General features: G+C 53.8%; 1 protein-coding gene across 2 annotated transcripts in view; it reads right to left on the bottom strand.

Moving 5' to 3' along the window:
- Positions 1-6041: 6041 nt before the first annotated feature.
- The window catches only part of ZBED4 (zinc finger BED-type containing 4), a 29697-nt gene continuing 8704 nt past the window's right edge, over positions 6042-27034 (bottom strand). The window contains exons 2-3 of one of the 2 annotated variants that reach the window (XM_047065288.1): positions 26226-26324; positions 6042-11201 (exon numbers count right to left, since the gene is read on the bottom strand). In XM_047065288.1, the coding sequence (XP_046921244.1) occupies positions 7351-10854 (3504 nt within the window). In that variant the 5' untranslated portion in view covers positions 10855-11201; positions 26226-26324 and the 3' untranslated portion in view covers positions 6042-7350. The remainder of the gene's footprint in view (positions 11202-26225; positions 26325-27034) is intronic. The other variant, XM_047065290.1, reaches the window with a different exon arrangement.

The following is a 27034-nucleotide window of genomic DNA, read 5'->3' as shown; positions in this document are numbered from 1 at the left end:
GGTTATTTTTAAATGTTTTGATGGTTGTAGGCTGTCTAGGGGCCAAGGAGCAGCCTCAGGGGTAAACTTAGTGCCTTCTCATGTCCTTTCAGAGCCTTTACCTGGAACAGCAGGGTCACATTCTGACTCTCCCACACGTGTGGTTGCCTTTAACTGCACGTCTTTCGTGTCTGCCTCCTCTAACTGCCCCGCAGGTCGCTTCGGGAGAAGGGGCCCGCCGCATGGCCACCTGCCTCCGTGTCTCTGTCTGCACCTCCCTCATCAGGAGTAACCAGCCTTCGGAGCGCGGGCCTCTGGTACCTGGAGGCCGGGGCCCGTTTCCCAGCCCGGCTCCCACAAGCCGTGTGCGAGCCGCTCCGGGAACAGGCGTGCAGCTGCCTGCCGGGGGCCGGGTGTGGGTGGGGGGCTGCTCCTGTGCTCAGAGCAGACGCTGAGCAGAACGAACACAACTGTGCACGTCTTCGCTGGGAAGCGCAAACCTTCGATGCTCTCCTCAGCTCCAGAAGAGCCACCGCACACAGCTTCTGCCGCTGCCGTCCTGGCGCCCACGCCGCTGTCTCCGCGGGCGCCTCTCGCTCCGACGCCAGCTTCAGAAACGGGTGTCCGGACGTCCTGTCGACGGCGTCCTCCCGGCGTTGGACTCCCTGTGCTCCTTGTGGGCTGGAGATGAGGTCTAAGGGTTTGAGTAAACTCAGGCTAAATCGTTTTGGCGCGAGGACCTCCCACGTGGACTTTAGTTGCTGCTGCATCAGGCACGCGTGGGGACGCCAAGCCCTGGTGCCCAGTGGCGGGGCGTTTGACCCCACGGTTACGATGGTTATTGGCAAATGCTGCCGTGGGGACAGAACCTGCAGCTCTTCCACTTCCCTTCCTGAAAACTCCAGAAGCCGTTAGGGATGGCCCAGCAAGACCGCCTGCCACAGAGGGGTGAGGGAGCCGCCAAGGCCCGCGCCGCCCCCACGGCGGGGTCGGTCCTCGCGAGCCGTCTGGCAACGCTGGGAGAGGCCCCAAGCCGTTTCTTTTTCAAAAAAATTAATGAATTAACTTGTTTATTTTTCATTTACATCCAAGGTAGTTTATGTAAAAATGACTTCAGGAGTAGAATCCAGGGATTCATCCCCTACATATAACACCCAGTGCTCATCCCAACCCATGTCCTCCTTAATGTCCCTTGCCCGTCTGGCCCATCCCTCCACTCCCAACCTCTCCAGCAACCCTAAGTTTGTTCTCTGTATTTAAGAGTCTCTTATGTTTTGTCCCCCTCCCTGTTTTTATATTACTTTTGCTTGCCTTCCCTTCTGTTCCTCTGTTTTGTTTCCTAAAGGGCCCCACTCCGTTTCTAAAGAGATCAGAAGTAAACAGTACAAAAAAGACGTCGTCTGAAGTATACCTATGACACAATTATGTGCCCCAAATTGATCTGTAAATTCAATTAAACAATCAAAATACTGTTGGGATCTTTCGTGGAACTTGGCCATCAATTTAGAACTTTTAGAGCATAAAGTACCACGGAAAATTGAAAAGCTGAGGGGGAGGCGTGGCACTCTGGAGATCAGGCCACGGTGCCGGGGGCAGGGGGACAAATGGGAAGAGACCGGCAGAGTGGACAGAAGCCGACCGGGGCGTGCAGGACAGTCGGTCTCTGGAGAAGCTTTCAACCCCGGAGACCACGTCTGAGTCTCGAGGGGAGCGGCAGCCTAGGTGTCCCCGCTCGGGACGCGAGCACGAAGGCACGATGCCTGGGTCTGTGGCAGCCGTTCGGAAATGGAGGGAGGACAACTGGAGGTCCAGGCCCGGGGCCCCGTGGCCCCAGAAGCCTGTGCTCGAGACCCGGGCCCGCCAACAGTGGTGGGGTGGCCTGTGCGGGACAAGCGTGTTCCTGGAGGGGCCGGCACGGGCGCCAGGGCCAGCCCGCCAGCAGTGGGGCCCGGCAGTGCCCACGGCAGGGGGCTGTGTCCCCGCACCCACCTCGCCCCGGCCCCCACCCAGCTGTCGCTCAGCGACTCATTTCCCGAGGTTAAAATTCAGTAGGTTTATAGATACAAGAAACTCCTTTCACGGTTCTGAATTGGTGACCGTGACAGAGTGCTTACTGAACTGTAAAACCCCAGCGCCAACTGAAAACGTCACGGGAAAAATTCCCGGGTACAAGCCCAACCTACGTCACAAAGTATGCAAGCGAGGATGAGGCGCCACGACAGCGCGACGTGTCAGCCCCGAAGCACGGAGGGGGGGACGGCCGTGCCGCCGGGAGGCCGCGCCATCGGAGCCTGGGCGCGACGGCCCAGAGATGGGCCCACGGGAGGAGCCGGATCTTTGACAGCGACAGGAAGACGGGGCCGCGACACTCGTGCGTGTGGACGCTCGCCTCCCTCCTCGACGCCCTCGGCCTTCACCCCACCTCTCCCTCCACCTCTCCCACCTCCGCTTCTCCTTGACCAGCCGGGCCCAGCAGTGCCTCTGTGCAGGGTGGAGGCCGACCCCTCGCTCCTCCTCTGCACCGTCCTCGTCCCCTGGGGGCCACGCGGCACTGCGAGTGCCCGGCCTGGGTGAGGGGTGGAAACTGAGGCAGCACAGGTAGGGGGGGAGGGGGCGGGACCCGTTTCCACACTGAAGCCCACGGCTCATGCCGGCCGTGTTCTGGGGTTTGGGGGTCCGAGGACGGTGTCGTCCCCCGAACGTGCAGCTCTCTGGAAGCGCTTCCTGCCTGGAGCCCGCTGACTGCTGTGCACAACCCAGCACGACCTGACGGGCTCTTCCCTAGCGGCCAAACTCCCCTGTTCTGGGCCGAACCCGCCCCTGTTTACTGTTTGCTTCTTGCCATCTCACCTGTTCCTTCCTTTCCTTCTTTTGGATTAAAGTGATTGCTAAATCTTTTTTTTTTTTTAACTTTATTTGAGAGAGAAAGAGAATCCCAAGCAGGCTCTGCACTGAGCCCAACATGGGGCTCGATCCCACGACCCTGGGATCATGACCTGAGCCAAAACCAAGAGTTGGACACTCAATGGACCGAGCCTCCCAGGTGCCCCTGAAGTATTTGCTAATCCATTTTTCTCCTGGTCAGTTTCTTCAACATTTTTATGGCCTTTAGTGTCTGTCTTTGAGAGTACGTGCATCTGAGTCTTTAGAGTTCGGGTTCCTACCTTTACCGCCTCTGGGGCCGCAAGGGCCCCACACGGTCCCTTCCCTGCTGCTGCCTGTGTGACAAGCTTTTAAGTCTGGCTGTATTTCAACCCTGGAAAGATGTTCCTGTTTCGGAGTCATTTCGATCTCCCCACTTTTTACCCGGAAACGTTCTCCCTTCTGCCCTCTGTCTGGAGGGCTCCCTTTGGGGCATCTCAGGGAAGGGCTGGTGGTGACAGATTCTCTCAGGCTTGTTTTGTCTCGGCGCCCGAATCCTGTCTCATCTCGAGGCCCCTTTCCAGGAGCATGAACTGGGCTGGCCGTTACTCCTGAGGACCCTTGGCAGACGCGCTCCACAGCGACAGCCCCCGCGGCTTCTGTTAGAAGTCTCTCTGAACGTGAAGGTGCCTTTTTTCTCTGCTTTTCAGATTTCCTCTTTGTCTTTGGTTCCCGGCACTCAGCTGTGATGTTTGGTTTTAGTTTATCCTGCTTGGGGCTCAAGGCACCTGACGCGGACGGCTGAGGTCTGGGTCAGCCGGGCACAGCCCCGGGCGTCCCCACCCTCGACGGCCTCCGCTGCGCTTCCTCCGGCACCCACTGGGTCCCTGACCCGTCCCGTTTCAGTTTAAGACGTCCCTGTGTTGACGGACTGTCACTCGCTGGTGGCGATCCCTACCCTTCCGTCAACTTTCCCAACTGGATTAATCACAAAGTCCGAGTCTGAAAACTGGATTGGATCACCCGTGACTCTTACATTTTCTCAGCAAGAGTCCGAATGAATTACGTAAAGTCACAGAAGCTCTGGATCCTTTCACCGAAAGAAACAGAAACGTCCCTCTGGGCGGAAAGGTTACCTTGGTGCAGTCGAGCCCGCTACGTGCAGGCTGGCCTCCCGCTGGCCCCCCAGCTCCCGTGGGGACGCTGTGGCTGCAGGACCCACATTTGAGCTGGACTCTTCCCGCAGATCCTGGGTGCCTGCCCTCTGCAGTTCTCAAAAAGCCCTTTTGAAAGCCCTGCTTCCTCCGGCCTGGCTGGTTCTCAGGGAGCCCTGGTCTGCCACCAGCTGCTGCCTCAAAGCCAGAAGTGGAGGAGAAGGGAATCGTAACTTTAAAGAAGGCCCAGGGTTTGTTTAACATACATTTACTCACTGAAATGAGATCCCGAGCTCATTTCATAAGGGCTTTCTCTTACGAGTGACTGGAGAAATCGAGCAGCATCTGAAATACACAGCTCACGATCTGGGTTTGCGTGGAGAGCAAAGGCGGGAACACGGGAGGACAGACCCACTTTCCTGAAGAGTCTCGCCACGTCCCCCTCGCTCGCTGCTGTCAACGTGGGCCGTTCCTTCCTGCAGGACCGTCAGCAGCTCAGGAACACACACGGTCTGCTGTTCCCACAGTGCCCGCGGCACCCAGTTCCATAAACACCTGGCGGCCCTGGTGCAGGACGAGCACACGTGCTCACGAGGTGGTGAACCTCCGTGTGGCCGGCACCCGGGGGGCCGAGCTCCGTCTCCCGGGATGAGCCCGCGCTGTCCGCAGCCCCTCTGAACGCCCCCCGTGCACACGGTCACTCGGCCTCACCGGACAACAGCAGCCCGGCCCACGTGAGTTAAGGGCTGGACAGAAAGGCAGACCCGCTGAGAAGCAGGAGAACAAGTCTGTCCTGTGGACGCCGCGCTCTATGGGCCAGCGGCTCTGCCATCGCAGCTCAGGGCCGGGGTGGACGGCCGGGCTGCGCTCCAAGAAAACCTCCCTGAGAAACAGCACAGACCGCCGGCGGGCTCCGAGGAGCAGGGACCACGACCCCTTTAAGCACCGCCCCGTGCCAGCAGCCGGCCTTGGCCCCTCGGTCCCAGAGCGGACCGGTTACATCCTGCAGGTACGCTGTGCTCCCTTGATTTGGGGGCACAACCCACGATGCTCAGTGTCCCCCGATTCTCACGATGTTCCCTCTCAGGACAGAACCTTAAAAGCAGGTCAGCGGGTCGCCCCCTCCTGCCCTCGGGCAGCCCCGCAGCCAGGACGGCTGGGCTCCAAGCGCCTCCGGGGTGCAGCCCTGCTCACCAAACTGGGAGGCTGTCCCAGCGGGGGCCGGGGACGACGGGGTCCATGGTCCTTGGGCGGACCCTCCCACATGCGGAGACCGGAGTCAATCGTGGAAGCGCGAACAGGGGAGGAGGAAAGTGCGCCGACACCTGTCCCAGACGCCCGCCTGCAGGCAGATGAGCACAGGGCGCCTGCCCTGGCCCCGACCCAGCCCCCCCGGCCACCCCCCACCCCCACGCCCAGAACTCACTAGCAGCCGCGCGCTGCTCTCCGTGTCCCAAGTGGGGGGCGCGAGAACTCCTGCGGGGAGAGCCGGGGGCTCCAACTGAACCTGGTAGCATCCGTCCTAGCCTCCGGGACTCACTTGGTGGAGCTTGGTTAGACCCCGGGTGAGGAAGACTGGTGAAAGCCTTCCATACGGCATCGCTCTCAACACCCGTGGGAGTTCTTGCGGAAACCATGGCAGCGCGGTCCCCTGCTGTGTCCTTGGTTGGCGCTCCTTGGACATTGGCACAGAAGCTGCCATCGGGAGACGTGTGCACCGCCACACGGCAGAGACGCGTGGGACGGGCGTGCACGCGTGCTCAGGCTACACAGCGGAGGCGACCGCGTGCTGCCCGCCAGGTTCTTCTCCCGCGCGCCAAATGCGTAACAGGGCTCGCTGTGGACACAAGACCCGGAGGTCTCGCCAGGTGGTTCCCGTTATCAGAAACGCCACCGTGAGAACTGTGTCTCCACCGCCCCCACCCCCGCCGGCCTCCGGCGTCTGGGGCCAGGATGGAACCAATGTCAAAGGCTGCACGAGTGTGGTTCCCCACAGAGCAGGACCCTTCTGTCACCCTAAGAATAAAAAGCCAGTGTCCTCCAGCAGAAAATTGCAAATAAAAAGTTTAATTTCAGAAACTGAGTTCGCCGTTTATAAATACACTAAAACATAGTCAATGCAAATCCAGATTAATAACAGGTACAGGTTTTTAACAAAACAATTTTTCTAAAAGGTCACAGGCAAACAAGTGACTTGCTTCATCCAGAACATTTAATTGGTTTGACATAGGAAAATGAACCCTTTTCTGGACGTTGCAGCAAAAACTCTGAAGACGTATCATTGTTCAAACAATCTGACAACTGACGCTTCATTCTGATGTCCTTGGGATTCTGAAACGCCCCCGTGATGGCTGACTCTTCCCTATTATATATAAAAAAATCTAAACACCTAAGGCTATTCTTACAACTGCGATATAACAATCTTCTTCCCTGTTAATAAGCCATCTCTTCTAAAAAGAATTTTATACATAATTTGATCAAAGTGGGGTCAGCGGGGTCAGTGCACAAATTTCAAAGGATAGCTTCGTGGTGTCGCGACACCAGGTCCGAGGCTCGGGGCGTCCCCGACAGGACCGCCGTGAACTGGCCACTGCGCGTGGTCCACGGCAGGCGTCCGGGGGCTCGTGATCAGCGGTCGGGGCATCTCTGAGCGAGCCGACCGTGTAAAACCTGAATGAAAAGCATGAACCGGAACCCTCTCTTTACCACATCACTACACAACCAACATCGCGGGACACATCTAAACTTAATTTTGTCTTCAAATGCCACACCTCTGTTGCAGTAAACAGGTATGTTCCAGAATATTCTCTGTACTCCTCGACATACTTTATAGAGCCTGCAGTTAAAAACTGCTCAGCCAGGATGGCTTGAACTCCACCTCCTATTTACAGATTTCATTAAACAGCCACAAAAGCTGTTTTGTTGAATTAAAGCAATTTTTTAACTAAAATACAGTACCTGATTTGTGGTTTTTACATAATTGAATAAAAAGCCTACAGGATAAAATCGTTTACATCTTCTCTGCCAGTCTAGTAAAACAAATTACTAACCCCCAACTTTTAAAAAACTTTACAGTTATGAATGAAACCCTAGTCATCGTATTTCATGATCGGCAAGACAGGCTCTCTGTAGCGGGCCGAGAGCCCGCGGTGACACCCGGCCTGCGGTGCTGGGAGTAAGGCACACGGAGACATTACAGTGAAGCTGGACGGTGAGGCTCGTGCCACCTCAGGGTGCCGGCCGCGGCGTCCCACGCGCCCCCACCCCCACCCCCCGAGCGCGCCACCACCCGGGGACAAACAGCTGGTGCCTAATAACCAACAGTATTTTCCGTTCGGTGGCTCCGCGGTGAGTTTCAATACTGAAAGTATATTAAGGGAAGATTCACTTTCAAAAAGATGAGTTTTTCGAAGTGTTCCATCGTGAGCCTGGACTGGCCAAAGCCTCCGTTCTCGGTGGGTGTGCCGAACAGCCTTTCGGAAGGGACGATGCTCGGGGGGCAGCCCAGAAACCTGACGGCCAGAGCGGAGAGGCCTGGCCAGGCCGACCTCTTCAGGCTCCAGTAGGTGAGGGGGTCACAGCTGTGTTCGAGCACCTCCTCCTCCAGATACGCAAGCACCATGTCCTCGGGCACCTTCGTCTTCTCCTTGGGGCCCTTCCTGGTCATCTTGGCCACGAGCGACCACAGGTCTTCCTCCCCAACCGAGTCTCTGGAGGGGGAGCCTGGGTGGCACCCGTTGGAGACGGGCGCATCCTCTGAGGTAGAGTTGAGCTCCTCCAGTTCCCTGATTAGATCCTGCTTGTACTGCGTGGCCTCCTCTTCCGAGAACAGGGAGGCCTTGTAGCGGGGGTCCAGCAGCGTGGCAAAGACGTACCTGGGGTCGTGGAGCGTGGCGGCCAGCCGGCTCACCATGGCTTCCTTCAGAGACTTGAGCATGGTGTCGATGCCCATGGTCTCCTCGAAGAGCATCTCGATCTTCCTGTTGAGGATGTGGATCATGGGGATGACCTGGCCGAGCGTGGACGCGTGCGCGCTCATCTCCCGGCTCGCGGCGTCGAAGGGCTTCAGCGCGTGGCACACGGACTGCATGACCTCCCACTGGTCGCAGCTGATCAGCTCTCTGAAGTTGCACTCGACGGACATCTCGTTGATCGCCCGCTTCTGCTCGATGAGCCGCTCGAGCATGTGGAAGGACGTGTTCCACCTGGACGGGACGTCCTGAATGAGGTGGCGCTGGGGCAGCGCGTACTCCTTCTGCAGCTCCGCCAGCTTCTCCTTCGCTTTGGGCGACCGATGGACCCGCTCACATATCTTCCGCGCGATGCTGAGCAGATTCTGGACCATCCGCTGGCTCTTGATGGCCTCGCCGACCACGAGGTCGACCGTGTGGCTGAAGCACTGCACGCTCGCTCGCTCCCCTTCGCTCAGCGTCTTCCCTATGCTCGGGTTGTCGGTGACCGTGATCCCGACCTGAAGGCCGGGGGACGTCACCCAGGCCTCCCACCAGCACTCGAGCTGCTTCCTGATGCCGTTGCCGCCGTAGTCACAGTCGACCTGCGACACGTCCAGCAGGGCCGAGCAGTGGCGGTCCTCACGGTACGGCCGGGCCGACGACGCGAAGGTGACCCAGTGCGCGGTGAGCGTCAGGTACTCGCGGGTCTGGTTACTCATCCATATTCCAGACGTGAAGTGGACCACGCCGCTCTCCGCCTCCTTCAGGTGGGACATAACTATCTGCTTCACATTATCGTACATGCCTGGGATGGCGGTCCTGGAGAAGTAGGAGGGCGAGGGCAGGGAGTACTGAGGTTTCAAGTATTCGAGCAGCCTGTTAAAGCCAACATTGTCTACAAAAGAATATGGCTGGAGGTCAAGTGCAATCATTTCGGCTATGAGACTTGTGATTTTTTTGGCAACTGGGTGGGAATCATAGAACTTCTCGGCGGTGTCCTCCAAGGAAGAAGCTCCCGACAGCTCTGCGCCCAGGGGCCCGCGGAGGCCGGGTGAGGAGGGCCGCGCGGCCCTGGGCGCGTCCGCCTTCAGCGCGCTGCCGTGGAACCTCTGCAGGTGCCGCAGGAGGCAGCTGGTGCCCAGGTTGGTGGGCTTCTTCCCCCTGCTTATCGTGCGGCCGCAGTGCAAGCACACGACTTTCGTGGGGTCTGCGGAGCAGACGGAGAAGTGATTCCATAGCTTGGAGGTCTTTTTGCTGTGAATGGGAAACATAACTTGATTGTGTTTGGTAACCGTCGCTGGCAGGTCCGTCAACTTGGAGGAGGAACCCTCCGCGGAGGCCAAGGTCGCGTACGGAGAATCTGCCAAACCCGCACCCAGCAGGCCCTTCTGGCTCCCCACGACCTCGGGGTGGCGTCGGTAGAGGTGCCTCATCAGACAGCTGGTGCCCACGTCGCCCCTCTTGCCCCGGCTGATGACACAGGTGCAGTGTCGGCACACCGCCTTGAGGCTGTCCGTGGGCGCCAGCGAGAAGTGATGCCAAACCTCCGACTTCAGCCTCTTCATGACCTTCTTGTTCTGCTGGAACACGGCGCCGGACTCCAACAGGCCGGGGCTCAGCCCGTCTCCCTGCGGCTTCTCGGGGGAGGACGCCAGCAAGGCCTCGCCCACGTCGTCAGAGGACAGGGCCGACGCGTCCTCCGGGAGCGCGTCCCCGGGGTTCAGACGCCCCTGCAAGTCCTCGGCCGGCCGGTCGGGGGACGCGGAGGGGGACTCCTGGGCCAGCGTCCCGGGCGAGGACGACACGGAGCCCGGGCCCCCCTCTGGGGGCGGCAGGGCGGGCAGCAGGGTGGGGGGCGCGGCGTACGGGGGCGGGATGCCCGGGCCGCCCCCGTTCTCCTGCAGCACGATGGAGCGGTGCGCCCGCCACATGTGCCTGATGAGGCAGCTGGTGCCCAGGTCCTTCCCGTTCTTCCCTCTGCTGAACTCGTTCATGCAGTGGATGCACACGGCCTTGGAGTTGTCCAGCGGCGACAGGTAGAAGTGCTTCCACACGGCAGACCGCCGCCGGGACCCGGACGCGCTCTTCGGGAGCGGGGGGTTTCTCTCCGGGCCGTTGTCCGAGGTCTCCTCGCAGTGGAGGGTGGGGAGGGGCGGCGGCCCCCCCGGGGCCTCCTCCCTGCCCACCTTCTCGGAGGCGGGCGCGTCGGAGGGCACTTCCTCGGGGGAGACCGCGGACTCCTCCGCCACGTCGTCGCGGGAAGGGACCTGGGGCGCCAGTCTGGGGGCGAGCTTGGCGGGCGAGAGCACGGCGCCCGGGTCCCCGGTGTCGGCGGGCGCCGGCGGCAGCCGCAGCGGAGGCGGCGAGAGGGAGGGCGGGGCCGGCACGCCGCCGTTCTCCGGGACGAGCACCGTGGGGTGCGCCCTCCTCACGTGCCTCATGAGGCAGCTGGTGCTCAAGTCCTTCTCGTTCTTCCCGCGGCTGAACTCCTTCATGCAGTACGTGCAGATGGCCTTCGTGCTGTCCCGGGGGGAGATGAAGAAATGCTTCCAGGCCGGAGACTTCTTCCGGGAGCTCGCGCCCCGGCCGGAGAGCAGGCTCTGCGTCACGGCCTCCATGGCCACGTCGTACAGCGTGCCGCTGTACTGGGAGAACAGGGACCCGTACTCCTCCTCCTGGTCGGCGGGGAGGCGCTGGCCGGGGGGCTCGCGGCCCCCGCCCGCCTCCCCGGCCTCCGCCCGCTCCCCGCCGCCGTCGGCCCGCTTCCTGTCCTGCTCGCTTTTAAACTCCACTCCTTCCAGACCGTGATTCGGGAGTCGAACATCTTCCCCTTCTATTTTAAAATTTCTTTTAGCAGAAACAAACTGGCCATCCCCTTTGGGACGAGGCTCCTGGTTATTCTCCATGACTGACCATAACTACTCTGGCTGCCTCGTCGCGTTACCTCAGGTGGGCGCAAACCTGAGCCAAAGGCTCATCCGCACCCCCAGACGTACGTCGCCTTCAGCTTTTTCAAGACGATGCCGTCTTCCCGGACGCGCATGAGTGTGGCCGATCGTCAGTCTGACTGGAGAAGAGGGCCTGTGACCGGTGAGCGTGCCGTGTCATCTCAGGGCGCGGCGCACCGCCTGCCAGGGGCCCCAGCACGGCCCGCCGCTCGGCACAGACACCAGCTGACGCAGCGCAGACCCGCGTCCTGTCTCGGAGACCGGAGCGCCGTCATCCTGACAGCACGATGACCCTTGTGCATGATCTATCAAAGAAGACGAAACGAAGGTCAGCTCTGACCTGAATCATACATTTCAAATCTATACTGCTGTTGTGAACAGATCAGCAACGCGCAAAGAAAAGATTCTATGATGGTGAATTAACATTAAAAAACTTGTTCCTTGACGTTTTACAATCCACTTATACGAGGAAAATACCCTAAAACTGCAAAATAAGCACAAGATAAAGACATGAATTTAAATTCCAAGTGCCTATTCATAAAGGGTTGCAGGACTGAAAACACGCTAAGATGGCATAAAAGGCCGCTGGGTCCCCGGTACGAGGAGCCGCCGGAGACCCTCCCTCTTCCCGCCCTGCCGTAAGAGCCAATACGCAGAGCAGGGACTGGACCCTGCTAACCTGGCAGGTCATCAGGTCACAGACTCAACACCGAACAGAACAGAGAGAGCGGGGACTCCCAGCATCTAACAGGGGAGCCAAGTCCACGAGGGCCGAGCAGCGTCCACCCCGAGAGCCGCGGTGCCGCACGGGCACCGGGCTGGGCGCCGGGCACCAGGCGGGGGGTGGGATCGGCCCCTGGGAACCCGAACGCTGCGCAGACGTCAGGAGCCGGTCTGCAACCGCGAAGGCAGGCGCGTGGGCAGGATGGGTGGGCACAGGAGGTGGGGTCAGCACACAGGGACAGAGTGGACACGTGGGGCTCACGTGGGGCTCACGTGGGGGAGGGAGCAGCTAATGGGAAAGTACAGGAAGGGGCACAAATACCAGCACCAGCGCGCTTACCGTTGAAGAGTGGACCCCGGCAAAGTACAAGAAGCTTACTTTTTTTGCTACAACAAGAAGGGGTTTATTATAAATACAACCTGCACAAAAACTTAAAACTATACATAAATCAAAACCAGAATGGCCCACGGGAAGACAAAAGGCAGATTTCTGACGCTTCGGCTCAGCCAGCCCCCAGATAAAAACCAACAAGGAGAAATCAAGGAAGCGCGAAGCGAACAACCTGCGGGAAGAGAGGGGTGTGTGTCACACGGGGTGGCCACGGAGGCCCCGGGTCAGGGAGGACAGGCCCCCTCAGCGACACTCGGCCAAACCCGAGCCGCCCGGGGCGCTGGGGCCCTGCCTGGCTGGGAGGCCGTGCCAAGCCCAGAGCAGCGCTCGCGCGCCAGCCCCGTGGGGTCACTTGCTGGCTGCCCGGGCCTGCTGGGCTGGGGTCTGGCCCAGGTGCTGCCTCGGCATCCAAGCGGCCCGGGGAGGGGACGCGGTTACTGTCTGGCCCCAGACTTACTCCGTGGCCTCCAGCGTCTGTGCAGACACAGCGTCCTCGGCCACCACGGGCCCACCCGGCCCACCCGGGGCCAGCACGGCCTGGATGAGGCCGCCAAAGGGCACCGGGTGCCCAGGGCTGACCATGTGATGAGGTGCCAGCCGGCGGGGCCTGCGTCCCAACACATGGTGAGGAACACTTCGTCCTCGTCACAGCAGCTGCAGGACAGCCTGGGCCCTGGGGCTCCAGCTCAGGCCCGGCCAGGGCCAGCTGGCCATCTCGGGTCTGCCGGAGCCAGCGCCAGCCAGCCACTCCCCGCAGGGGCGGACGGCCCTCCTGCCGGGGCCTCTGGCCACGGGCGGTGGTGCTGGTGGGATGTGAGTGCTGAGAGCCACCCGGTCTGTACCCCTGCCCGTGCCCCTGCCTCGGCCAGCTGCCCGGCCCCTCCACCTCACCCGTCAACGTGTGGCCGGGCACACAGACACGGACGCCTGAGCGGGGGCTGAGCCGGGCCCTGCCATGCAGACCGAGGCTGTCCACGGGCAGTGCCCACCGGCGGCCACACCGAGCAGGCGAGCCATTGCCGAGTGCAGGAGCCACAGCGGCGACGCCGGCCCAGAAGGCGTTCCGGACCAGCGCGCTTCTGAGAGAGGGAAGCACGGTCGAAGGTGATGCCGCAAGACCTGCTCACGTGAGCCTGCCGGGCAGAGCAGGGTGACGGTCGCCCTGAGGCACTGTGCACGCTTTTCAAAACGGCTATTCTCACCAGAAGCAAACACAGGTTTTTCAGAAAGCATCCCAAAGAACGAACTCCACAAAGTTCGGCCAAATGGTCAGAATAAAAAATAAGCCTGTGAATCAGTATCAGTAAGCACATAGGAGCAGGCCACCGGGGGTGGGAGTCGGCAAAGAGTGCAAGAGAACTACACAAAGTGCATTTCCAGGACACCGTATGTAATTACACGGTTCACACGTATAATTACACAGAAAACACAGAGAACGAAGAAAAATGAGCAAAAAGTATGACGCTATAAAAACGAAAACCCAGATTTGGAGGAGACTTTTTAAGAATTAGAATTACGAGTATATATAAAATCAAAACACCAATGAGACACCCACCAGGACGGCTGAAATCAAAAAGACAGCCAGTGACAAGCACGGACACAGATGTGGAAAAACACTCATCCACCACCGGTGGGGATGAAGGCGGTGTGGCCTCTTCGAAAACCACTCCGGCAGCGTCTCAAACGTAAAGTCGCCCGTGACCCAGCAATCCCGCTTCTGTGTAAATACCGAGAAGTGAAGATGTGTGTTCACTCAAAAACCTGTACGTGGACGGCATCAGACAAAAAGCGGACACGACCCCCCCCCCCCACACCCATGAGTAGATGAAAAACGTGACGTATTCCTCTAATGGCAAGACCGTGCTCACCACGACACAGACGAACCTCGACGAACCTCGAGGTCATCGAGCTACAGGAACCAGACGTAGAAGACGGCACACCGTGTGCCCGAATTCATATGAAATGTTCAGAGAGAGACAGAGGAGGGGAAAGGAGGCCAGGGGGTGCGGGAGCACAACGGCAATACTGCTGATGGGCTGGGGGCTTCCTCCGGGGCGATTACAAATTCTGGGATCAGTTGCAACCTTACCAATATACCGCAGAAAGGTTTACCCTGGGGTGTGTGAATGACATCTCAATAGAAAGATATTATAAATGCGTAACTATAGAATCAAAATAAAGGGAAACGGGTGATTAAAAGCAGCTGAAGGAAAAAATAATCAACTGAAGACGGATCCAAAGAAGTTCCCAAGAAGGCAGCGCTGCCACGGGAGCAGACGGGAGACACGGCGTGCCGGCTAGTCACACGGTTGAGAAGCAGGTGGGGACGGAGAGGTGGCATCTGATGGGCTCCTGACAGTGTCCAGAACGACGGACAGATGTGGAAATACATGCAAGCATAAAACACACCACACAGACCGAGCGGAGCAATTATCTGAATCTTGATCCAAACTGACACGTTGATGAAAGCGAAGAACAAAGAGGGTGGGAGAGAGACGTCATGCGGTGAGACTAGCTGGAATCCAAAAAACATAAATCTAAAAAATTATGAAGATGACTGGAGAAACCTGAACACTGAGTGAGCCTCTGAATCTATTAAGAAAGTATTTATGTGGAGAGTGAAAATGGTATTTGGTCTTTTATGTTCAAGTATTGACAGATGAAGCGATACGCTGCTGGGGTTTTGCCTCAGAATAATCCAGTTTGGGGTGGGGGCGGGCAGAAGCTACAGATGGAACGAGACTGACCGCGTATGGACGATCATGGAGCAGGCACAGGGTGGCGGTCGCTGGGGGCGCTTTACGGTTCTCTCTACTTGTGGGTATGCTCGAATTTTCCATAATGAAAAAGATATTTTGTAATGTTTATTTTTGAGAGAGAGCATAAGTGCAGGGGAGGGGCAGAGAGAGAGAGAGAGAGAGAGAGAATCCCAAGCAGGCTCCATGCTGTCAGCGCAGAGGCTGACGTGGGGCTTGAACCCACGAACCCCGAGATCATGACCCAAGTGCATGATCAAGAACTGGATGTTTAACTGACTAAGCCACCCAGGCGCCCCCTTAAATAAAAAGACTTTAAAATTAAAGACCAACAACTCTCATAAAAGTAAATGAAAATTCCTTTTAAAATTTTAACAAATCAGATTCAGTAGTAACAACGTGTCACACACCAGGACTAAACAGGGCTAATCCAGGACTACAAAGTTCATTTAACATTTGAAAATAAGTCAATACGATTCACCACAGTAAGGAAAATGAACAAAACCCATACCATCATTTCAGTAGATGCAGAAAAAACACTGGATATAATTCAACACCCAAGGGCGCCTGGGTGGCTCAGTCGGTTAAGTGTCTGACTTCAGCTCAGGTCATGGTCTCACGGTTCGTGGGTTCAGGCCCCGCGTCGGGCTCTGTGCTGACAGCTCGGAGCCTGGAGCCTGCTTCGGATTCTGTGTGTGTGTGTGTGTGTGTGTGTGTGTGTGTGTGTGTCTCTCTCTCTCTGCCCCTCCCCTATTCACTCTCTGTCTCTCAAAGGTGAATAAATGTTAAAAAAACCTTTTTTTAATTCCACACCCATTCATGATAAAAATTCTCAGCAAATGAAAACCAAAAGAAAACTTTATCAACCTGATAAAGGACATACAAAAACAGCCTAGGGCCAATATCACGCATGCTACTGACAAAGGCGGAGCGCCATCCCCCCAAGATCAGCGCAGGACAAGGGTGTTTGTTCTCCTTGCGTCCAGTTGGCACCACACTGGCAGCAGGAGCCGGGGTGGTGAGTCAAACAGAAGAAACAAAAGACGTACGAACTGAAAACGTAGATGTAAAACTGTCTTCATTCATATTAAACATGTTTGTGTGGGTAAAATCGTAAGGAATCTACTCAAAATAATAAGTCATTTAGAAAATTATGAGATACAAAGCAATTGTTTTTGTATAGAGAAATAATTGAAAGAAAAAAGTTTTTAAATTCTACATTTAACATACAAAAATATAAAATGTGTACAGATAACGTGAAAATGTGTGTAAGACCGTAGGCTGAACGCTGAAACAATACTAAATAGACGGAGTTCACGATGTGGAAAATCCAACATTGGTAGGACATCAGTGTTTCCTGAACTGACCTATAAATTCAGTACAATTCCAATCAAAATCCCCCAATTTCTTCTTTTTTTGCCATAGCTGATAAGCAGAGCTGACAATTTATATGGAAATATAAAGAACCAGGAATAAATAAAATAATAATTTACTCTTGTACAACACAGGCAGGTGCGGGGGGCCGAGCCCCAGTCAAAAATCTGCATGTAACTTCTGACTCCCCCAAAACAACTACAAATAGCCTACAGTTGACCGGAAAAACACAGTGACCCTGAACAACATGGGTTTGAGGACTACTTATACACAGATTTGCTTCCCAGTAACCACAGTACAGCGCTGTAAGTGTATTTTCTCTTCCTTAGGATTTTCTTAACATTTTCCTTTCTCTAGCTCACCTTACTGTAAGAACGTGGTGTATGATAAATGTAACACAAACAGCCGATTAACACACACTTTACAGGTTATATGTATTTTGAAGAAGAATGGAACTGGAGGACCTACAGGGAGTTCTGCTTCCGGCCACGAAGGAGGGGGGCTTACCCGCTCACATTCGACAACTAGCGCACCAGATAAAACACCCAAAACGATGTTTTCCAGACGTGGGACGAGAGGGAAATTGGAAGCACGGGACGGCGATCCAGGACGCGGAGAGCGACGGTCAAGCTCGCTGCCTTGAGCACAGCCTACCGTGCAGGGAGTGGGACCCGACGCGGCCCCGGTGCTCCCCCTGCGTAGTCTGGCCGGAACCTGCACACAGAGCCCGGGAGATCCGTACAGGGTTCCCTTGTCGTCCTGGGCTGATGGATCTGCGTCAATTTAAGGAAACCGTTCTTGGAGGATCAGTGGGAAAAGCTGATGGAAGGACCGCCTGGGCTCCCAAGAGGAAACAGCAAGAAACCCAGCAGGAGGCTGAGAAGAAAGGCCGCCCGAACAAGCCAAAGAGGGGCACACTGCAGCTAACGTAGTCGTACCCCAAAACAAGCCTCAGCGGCACCGAAAGGAATGTATGATGTCCCGCGCCCAATAAAGGAGATGAGTGTTCAAAATGGCCGACATCAAACAAAAATTACCAGATGCACGAGAAAGCGGAACGTGACCCCTAACCGGAGACAACCATCAGTAGACAGAGACCCAGCTATGACGTAGATGATAAAATTAGAAGAACGTTAAAACAGGTATTATGAATATATCATCTGAGGTAAACAAAATGATAAATGTGATAAGGGGAAACTATAAATGAAATTCCTGGAGACGAAAATACAGTATTTGAAATGAAAAATATACCAGATGGGGTTAACAGCAATTTAAACACAACGAAAGATCAATAATTATGAAGACACAGTGATAAAAATAAAACAGGATGGGGGCGTCTGGGTGGCTCAGTTGGTTAAATGTCCGACTTCGGCTCAGGTTGTGATCTCGTGCTCCGTGAGTTCAAGCCCCGCGTCGGGCTCTGGGCTGACGGCTCAGAACCTGGAGCCTGCTTCTGATTCTGTGTCTCCGTCTCTCTGACCCTCCCCTGTTCATGCTCTGTCTCTGTCTCAAAAATAAATAAATGTTAAAAAAAAATTAAAAAAAAAAATAAAACAGGATGAAACAAAAAGAAAAAAACTGAGAAATTTAAAATTTGTGCATCAGGGGCACCTGGGTGGCTCAGTCAGTTGAGCATCCAACTCTTGTATCACCTCAGGTCGTGATCTCGAAGTCATGGGATCGAGCCCCACATCAGGCTCCATGCTGAGCACAGCCTGCTTGGGATTCTCTCTCTCTCCCTCTCTCTCTGCTCTTCCCCTGCTCACGCTCTCGCTCACAAAATAAACTTAAAAAAAATCAAACAACTTTGTGTATTAAATGAGATTATTGGGTGAAAAAATGCAGAATGAGAGAAAATATGTGCAAATCACGTATTTGGGAAGGACTTAATACCCAGGAGAAACAAACAACTCCTACAACTCAACAATGACCCAATTCAAAAATGGGCAGAGGGCCGGACTAGACTTTCTCCAAGGAAGATACACAAAGATGCTCCACACCATTAATCGTTACGGAAGTACAAACCAAACACACGGGGAGAGATCACTTTGTACCCACCAGGAGGGCTAGCACTAAAACACAATAGTAAGAAAGAGATAAAGAAAAAGTGTTAACATGCGCAGAAATCGAAGTGATGTTCCTCAAAGCCTGACAATGCTGAGTCTCTTACGTGGCTTTTTCTGCCGTTTGTTTCTTTGTGAAGTATTTGCCTGAGCTTTTACTAGGCTGGGTGTTTTTTCTTTTTTTTAAATGTCTATTTATTTTTAATTCTTTTAAACGTTTGTTTATTTTTGAGAGGCGGAGCATGAGTGGGGGAGGGGCAGAGAGAGAGGGAGACACAGGATCCGAAGCAGCTCCAGGCTCCGAGCTGTCGGCACCAAGCCCGATGCAGGGCTCGAATTCATGAACTGTGAGATCATGACCTGAGCCGAAGTCGGAAGCTTAACCGACTGAGCCACCCAGGCACCCCTAATTTTTTTTTTAATTTTTTTTAACATTTATTTATTTTTGAAAGAGAGGAGAGAGAGAGAGCGCGCGAGTGAGAGCGAGAGCAAGCAAGCAAGGGAGGGGCAGAGAGAGAGGGAGACACAGGATCCGAAGCAGCTCCAGGCTCCGAGCTGTCGGCACCAAGCCTGACGCGGGGCTCGAACTCACGAATCGCGAGATTGTGACCTAGGCCGAAGTCGGACGCTTAACCGACCGAGCCACCCAGGCGCTCCAGAGTGTCTTCTGTTCTAATGAGGCGACTCTGGGTGGGCTCCCGGGTGGGCACTGGTCACCAGAAAGACCACGCCATGATTAGAAGCTGGGATTTTCGCCCCTGCTCCCCATTCTCCAGAGAGGGGGACGGGCTGGGGGATCCAGTTAATAACTGATCACGCCGATGTGATAAAACCTCCATAAAAATCCCCAAAGTGTGGGCTCCAGGGAACTTGTCGGTTGGTGAGCACGTCCGTGTGCCGGGAGGGTGACGCGCCCCAAGTCCACAAGGACAGAAGCTCCTGTGCGTGGGACCCTCCCCGCACACACCCTGCACCTCTCCATCCACTGGTCTGCTGTTCATCTAACCCTTGCCTACGTAATTAACGGATGAATGGCGTAAGCGTTCCCCTGAGTTCTGTGAGCTGCTCGAGCAGGTTATCAAACCCCAGAAGGGGCTCACGGGAACGTCATCTGGAGCCGAGTCGGACAGAAGTTGTGGGCAACCCGGAACCTGCCAGTTGGGAATGGCGTCTGAAGAGGGGGGCAGTCTTGTGGGACTGAGCCGCTCCCTGGGGGATGGGACGCTGACTCCGGGCAGACGGTGTCAGAACGGAGTTCAGCTGTAGGACACCCCGTGGGGGCTGGAGAACTGGTCACTGCGGGGAAAAGCACCCACACATTTGGTGGCCAGAAGTGAAGTATTCTGTGACCTCAGAGTAAGAGTAAAGGAGAAACCGGAGAGCCTCCCTAGACACACAGATAAAAAGATGCTTTCTAAAAGGCAGGGGCTGCCAGATTGGATAAAAAGCAAGACTAACTCTGCCTACAAGAAACACACTTTTTTTCTTTTTTAATGTTTATACTTTTGAGAGAGAGAGACAGCATGAGCAGGTGAGGGGCAGAGAGAGAGAGGGAGACACAGAATCCAAAGCAGGCTCCAGGCTCTGAGCTGTCAGCACAGAGCCTGATGCGGGGCTCGAACCATGAGATCGTGATCTAGGCTGAAGTCGGATGCTTAACCGACTGAGCCACCCAGGCGCCCCAACAAGAAACACACTTTAAACATAAAGACACAAACAGGTTAGGAGCCAAAGATGGAAAAGGCATACCACACTGATACTGATCCACAGAAAGCTGCAGTGGCCACATTAGCCTCCGATGGAGACTGAGAGGGACGTGCCAGGGACAACAGGGATGCTACGTAAAGTGACAGAGGGCCAGCTCATCAGACGTGCACGCCGGACAGAACTAAAGGGAGACTAGAGTGAGTCACAATTACAGAGATTTCAACACGTCTAATGCAACAGCTCAACGAGCAGTCAGTAAAGATAACAGGAGTTTTACGGACACTATATCACATGCCCCGAGTGACATTTATTGAATGTCCAACCAACAAAAACAGAACACATGTTATTTACAGGTACACACAGAACATTCATCAAGATCAACTGTTCCAGGACAATAAAGCAAACCTCCGTAAATGTGAAAGGTCTCCGATAAGAGGGGGACTGAACGAGAAACCAACAACAGAATGATATCTAGAAAAATCCAAAATATGTTCAAATCAATAACCCTTCTATATTAAGCCAAGGGTCAAAGACAAAAATCACAAGGACAGTAAAGCAAATTTAACCCCAAAGGAAGCAGAGAGAGAAGAAAACAATAGAGAAAAGACATGAAATCAATGAAACCAAACACTGGTTCTTTGGAAAATCAATAAAATTGACAAACTTCTACACAGACAAAGACAGACATCACCACCACCAGGAACGAAAGAGGGGTACCATCTTAGACCTCGCAGATGGTCAGGATGATAAGGGAATACACAAGCAACTGTGTGACCATAAAATCAGCAACTTCTAGGAAACCGACAAACTCCTGGAAAGACACATTACCGAAACTCAATAGAGAGATGACCCGAATAGCCTTTAAGAAATTAAATTTGTGGGGCGCCTGGGTGGCGCAGTCGGTTGAGCGTCCGACTTCAGCCAGGTCACGATCTCGCGGTCCGTGAGTTCGAGCCCCGCGTCGGGCTCTGGGCTGATGGCTCAGAGCCTGGAGCCTGTTTCCGATTCTGTGTCTCCCTCTCTCTCTGCCCCTCCCCTGTTCATGCTCTGTCTCTCTCTGTCCCAAAAATAAATAAACGTTGAAAAAAAAAAAATTAAATTTGTGGGGCGCCTGGGTGACTCAGTTGGTTAAGCATCCGACTTCGGCTCAGGTCAAGATCTCATGGCTCGTGGGTTCGAGCCCCGCGTTGGGCTCTGTGCCGACAGCTCAGAGCCTGGAGCCTGCTTCGGCTCCCTCTCTCCCTGTGTCTCCCTCTCTCTCTGACCCTCCCCCACTCGTGCTGTCTCTGTCTCTCTCAAAATAAATAAATAAACTTAAAAAGTTTAAAAAACAAAACAAAAATACCAGAGTGATGAAATCAGCAAAACCCAGATTACAGGAAATTCTTCAGGAAACAACCCAGTTTCCTTAACAAACAAATTCCACTTGAATCCTGACCTGAACTAGCAAATCTATATAAAAATATTTTTTAGACAATGTGGGAAATTTGGATACCAGATATGCGATATAGAGATTACTGTTAGTTTTAAAGCTGTGATAAAGGTATTGCAGATACAACTTTTGAAAGAATGCTATCTTTTCAAGACACTTACTGAAACACGTCCAGGTAAAATAGGGTTTCTGGTTTTTGCTTCAAAATAACTGAGGGGGGGATACAGCTAAACGAATGGCCACGAGCGAGCAGCGGCTGCAGCTGGGTGACGGCGCGTCCTAATCTCTCACTTCCATAACAATTATTTTAAGAAGGAAAAAAAAAAACCCAATTAGACGGACTGCCGACTTTTCAAGAGAAGCAATGTGAACCAGGAGACAAAGGAATGGTACCTTCAAAGTTCTGAAAAAAGGCCAAACCAGAATTCAACACTCAGCAAAAATATTCCTGCAGAAACTGATCTAAAATAGAAACCCCGTCAGACAAGGCAAACGCCGAATGTGCCTGTACTGAAGGAAAGGCGGACGGGGTTCCTTCAGGCAGGAATAACGCAGCCCCACAGAGAAGCTCAGTGACGCGGAGATGACGACAAGAATAATAAAAACAGTGGTGGGTGCTCGGTACGCCCCTCACACCTGGGGACCCGTGCTTCTCGAAACCGATCAATGGAATTAACTAAAGCCATCAAGACACCCGCAAACCTACGCGCATGTGCATCGTGAATAAAAACTGTAGTTCACCCTGATAGCTCCCACCTCAACCCAACACCACAGATCCTTCTAGCCTCCCCCTTTCTGCATCTGTGGCTTCTTTTTCTGGCTCCCGCTATCCTTAAAGATTTACCCATTTGCTCAATCCTACAACATCCAGAAAGTAGTTTCAGAATACTAACGCGGACCACCGAGGAAAAACAAGCATTTGAAGTCGAGACGGTGATTTATAAACGTTTGTGTCTGGGCTTGTGGGTTCAGCACTGGGTCCAAGAGTTCTTGGGTCGGTCTTCCCTCTTAAACGTAGTTATTTGATTCCTCTGAAACACAATTAGGTTCACTTGTTTCTGTCGATAACACAGCACAGAACTAGAACAGCAAAACCAAGATCTCGAGGAGGACGTCACCAACGAGGCAAAACCAACAAGCAATTTCCTTCACTCCAAAATAGAAGCACAGAGAAAAACCAAAAACGTGTACGAGGCCTACGTGTACGAGGTAGCAGACCTGCACGGGACGGAGCCGCCCGGGGTCTGACACGATGGCAATCCCAAAGCAGCCGCAGGTATTCCCCGGACGTCTGGAGGACGGCGTTTCCCGCCCCGCGACAAAGCTGACGTGTGTCGGCGGTCCGAGGTGAGGTCCTAAGAGGCTGGAGCGGAACAAGCAGCCAAAAACTTCCTTCCGGGGCAGAGAGCTGCGTGAAACTGCCGGGAACGGACTAAATGGAGCAGCTTGGGGAGAAAAGCAGCAAAGGGTCGAGAAGGGGCCTCCGAAAGCCAGCCGCTGCTCCAGAGCGTCAGGACGAGGGCCTCCGGAATCCGCGTCGTCCGCGTCAGACCAGCCAGCGCTCCAGGGCGTGACCGGAGGCTCAGGACACAACTTGTGGCGTCGGAACTGCCACCCTCCTTCCCCGCGGGAGCCATGGAAGCACCGGCCCTGCAGAGTCCCACTCGGCAGCTCGACCGCTACCTGACCTCCGTCACGGGTCCCTCGAAAAGCCCCATTCACAGGGCACGGCTGTCACGTGAGCCGGTTCAGAGCTCGCTTTGTGACAAAAACCCCTTCCCCGGGGAGTCCGTTGAAAGCAGCTGCCAAGGCCGCAGGGCCAGCTGGGGCCAGCAAGCGCCTGGTCACAGGTGTAAAGGGAAGATCCGGGGACCAAGAGGTCTACAGGGAGCTTTGAAAAACTCCGGCCAACTCCCAGGGATGCAGAGGACACGCATGTGCAGAACGGTGCGTGAGCCCAGGAAAGATGTGAGCGGCCACCCCAACCCCTGCCCTCTGGCCGCAAGTAGGGGGTGAAGGTGACGACAGAGTGCTCCGGGACAGACACACACACACAGCCCCCGGCAGGGATGGCAGACACACCGGCTCGAGGCGTTTAAGGAGGTCTCGGACCAGGGGTGGGGGGTCGGGGGGAGGAAGTCTCGGACCAACCCTCAACCGACCACTAGGCTCACCAAGCAGAGATAGCAGTGGCCAAACGCTACAAAGAACACAGACTTTCTAGAATTAGTTCGGGAAAGCCATGGAAGAAATAGATTAAAACAAAACAAACCTCCAGCCACAAAAACAAACACGAGAGGGAGGAGGCTCTGATGTCGTTTTCAACAAAATCAAAAGTATTACAAAACATGCAAAGAAGCAGGAAAGCATGGGCCATACACAGAGGAAAACAGTCAAAAGAAACTGTCCCTGAGAGGACCCGGATGTTAGACTTACTAGACAAAGACTTTTTTAAAATGCTTTTTCTGAGAGATATGGAGAGACGGAATGTGAGGGGGGAGGAGAGGCAGAGAGGGAGGGAGACACAGAATCTGAAGCAGGCTCCAGGTTCCAACATGGGGCTCAAACTCACGATCTGCGATATCCTGACCTGAGCCAAAGTCGAATGCTTAACTGACTGGGCCACCTAGGCACCCCGCTAGACAAAGACCTTAAACTGGGCATTATAAATGTGTGAGCTGAATTAAAGGAAACAATGTACACAGACAATGTATAAAACATGTAACATCTTATCAAATAAACGTCAACATACAGAGAAAAATCATAAAAGAGAACTAAGCAGGAATTACGGGATGTTGAACTGCAGGACAACGGACACATTCACTAGAGGAACCAGCACACTTGAAGGCAAGTCAGCGAGAACAGCCACGTGGAAAGCCAGTAGGGGAGCACGGCCCTCGACACACCTGCCCAACATGACCCACGTGGTCAGAAAACACGGGTTACACTTCAAAGGGCTAAAATTATGCAAGTGTCCTTCACCCACAATGCAGTTAGGTTATAAAACAACAACAGAAGGGAATTTGAGAAATCAATAAATATTCGGAAATAAAAGCACATTTCTAAATGATCCGAGTGTCAGAAAGAAATTACAAGGGAAATTAGAAAGTATTTTCATCCAAATGAAAGTAACACACCAAAATTTGGATGTTGAAGGGCTCAGAGAGAAATTTATAGCTTTAAATACCTGTATTAGAAAAGAAGAGGGGTGCCTGGGTGGCTCAGTCGGTTGAGTGTCCCACTCTTGACTTCAGCTCAGGTCATGATCCCACGGCTCGTGGGTTCGAGCTATGCTGACAGCATGGAACCTGCTTGGGATTCCCTCTCCCTCTCTCTCTCTGCTCCTCCCCCACTTGCCTACATACTTTCTCTCTCAAAAATAAACAAACATTAAAAAGAAAAAAAGAATAAAAACTAAGCTAGAAGCACCATCAGAACAAGTAAACTCCACAAATGATCACTTAAGACAAACAGCAAAGAAAAATAATTTTTTTTAACGGAAAAAAAAAGAAGGACTAAAAAAGACTAGAGAAACGGACTGAAAGGCTGATGAGAAGATCCAACAACACACACGTAATGAGAGCCCCTCTCCTCCCTGCAAAGTCGGAGGGGACAAAGCAAGGGAACAGAACACTGAAAACTTAAAAACCTTTCCTGAAGTAAAACTTGTGAACCTACATATTGACAGAGCAAGCCGTGTGGATGAGAATCCATGCCCAACAATTAACACTAAAAGAGAATTCCATTCCGGCCAAAAACAGAGTCACTTATATTGGAAAGAAAGTAAAATTATCATGCATCTGACAACAATGTTTTATGCTAGAAGAGAATAACATATTTAAGATATTCAAAGGAAGAAAATGTGAGCCGAGGACTTTATATCCAGTCAAACTGACTTTTTAAAAAAATCTTTTAATGTTTATATTTATTTTTGAGAGAGAGAGAGAGAGAGAGAGAGAATGTGTGGGAGGGGGAGGGGCAGAGAGAGGGAGACACAGAATCCGAAGCAGGCTCCAGGCTCCCAGCTGTCAGCACAGAGCCCGACGTGGGGCTCAAACTCATGAACCGTGAGATCATGACCTGAGCCGAAGTCGGACGCTCGACCAACTGAGCCACCAGGCGCCCCAGTCAAACTGACTTTCAATTGCAAAGGACACGTAAAAACTGTTATTGGGGCACCTGAGTTCAAGCCCCATGTTGGGTGTAGAGATTCCTTAAAAATAAAATCTTTATTTTCATTTATTTATTTATTTATTTATTTATTTATTTATTTATTTATTTTTAACGTTTATTTATTTTTAAGACAGAGAGAGACAGAGCATGAACGGGGGAGGGGCAGAGAGAGGGGGAGACACAGAATCGGAAGGAGGCTCCAGGCTCTGAGCCATCAGCCCAGAGCCCGACGCGGGGCTCAAACACACAGGCCGCGAGATCATGACCTGAGCTGAAGTCGGACGCTTTAACTGACTGAGCCACCCAGGCGCCCCAAAAATAAGATCTTTAAAACGCATTTAATATGCTTAAATCTGAGTTCATGGGACGCCTGGGTGGCTCAGTCGGTTAAGCATCTGACTTCAGCTCAGGTCATGATCTCATGGTTTATGAGTTCAAGCCCCACATCGGGCTCTGTAATGACAGCGCAGAGCCTGCTTGGGATTCTCTGTCTCTCTCTCTCTCTCTCTCTGTACCTACCCAATTTGCATGCTCTCTCAAAAATAAAAAATAAGTAAGTCAACAATAAAATCTTCAACTGGTCACCTTTGGAGGAAGACAGAAGATTGATTATTTTGAAACCTGGCAGAGAAGAATCAAGCACTTATCTCGGGTGTCCTATGTGAACCCGAGCCCTAGATAACCAAATGGCGATGACAGGTTTCTCTTACTGGAAGTCCGGCTCACGCACGCAGCTGCGGTAACTCAGCAGGAGCATCACCGTTTTGTAACTTGTCTGGAATTAACGCATGTCGTCTGTGCGTCGTTGGCTGCCAACATCGAAAAAGAAAGACATTGCACGTTAGGTGTCTCCTGATGGACCACAACACCCCTGTGAAGGAGCCTTGCCGAGTCAAACCCGAATCTGATCAAACCTCTATATCCAACTACCCCTTTCCGGGAAACCAGGGAGAGATGACGCTACACGGGAGGACCGCCATCGGCGAAATCCAGACTGTGAGAACCACAAGCCAACCACAAAAAACTTCCACGGGAGGTGGGGGGCGAGCTCCAGATAATACTGAAATGCCATCTAAGTCAACAGGCAGAACTTAACTAGGACTTGGAGGTACGTGATTCGGTCACAAAACTACGAAGAAAAGCAAGGACGGACTTGCCATAAAGTCCAGGCTGGCAGTTACTTCCGTCAGGACGGCGGGGGGCAGTGGGGGAGACACGCATGAGGGGTCTGGGGAGCCAGCAGAAGTCCGTTTCTTGACCCAAGTGATGGTCACAAAAGTGTCCACCTTATAACAACCCATCAAACCACACACTTACTTCCTGGTTTCTGCGTCTGCGCTAAACTTTAAAAAGGCTTAAAAACCCAAACCGTATGAAACTATGTTGACGAGGGTGCTGTGGTGTTGGTTCCAGGGGCCAACAGACTGGCAGAGACTGGAGAGCCTGGGGACAGGCCCACGCACAGGGTCTGCACACAGCAGACTTTTGACGCTGGAGGCGCTGGAGAGCAGCGAGCAAG

This window comes from Lynx rufus, unplaced genomic scaffold (assembly GCF_022079265.1).
Source record: "Lynx rufus isolate CCGP_SWC_20201006 ecotype Redwood Valley unplaced genomic scaffold, mLynRuf1.p SCAF_7, whole genome shotgun sequence".
Lineage (NCBI taxonomy): Eukaryota > Metazoa > Chordata > Mammalia > Carnivora > Felidae > Lynx > Lynx rufus.
This window is presented reverse-complemented; position numbering and strand designations above follow the sequence as displayed.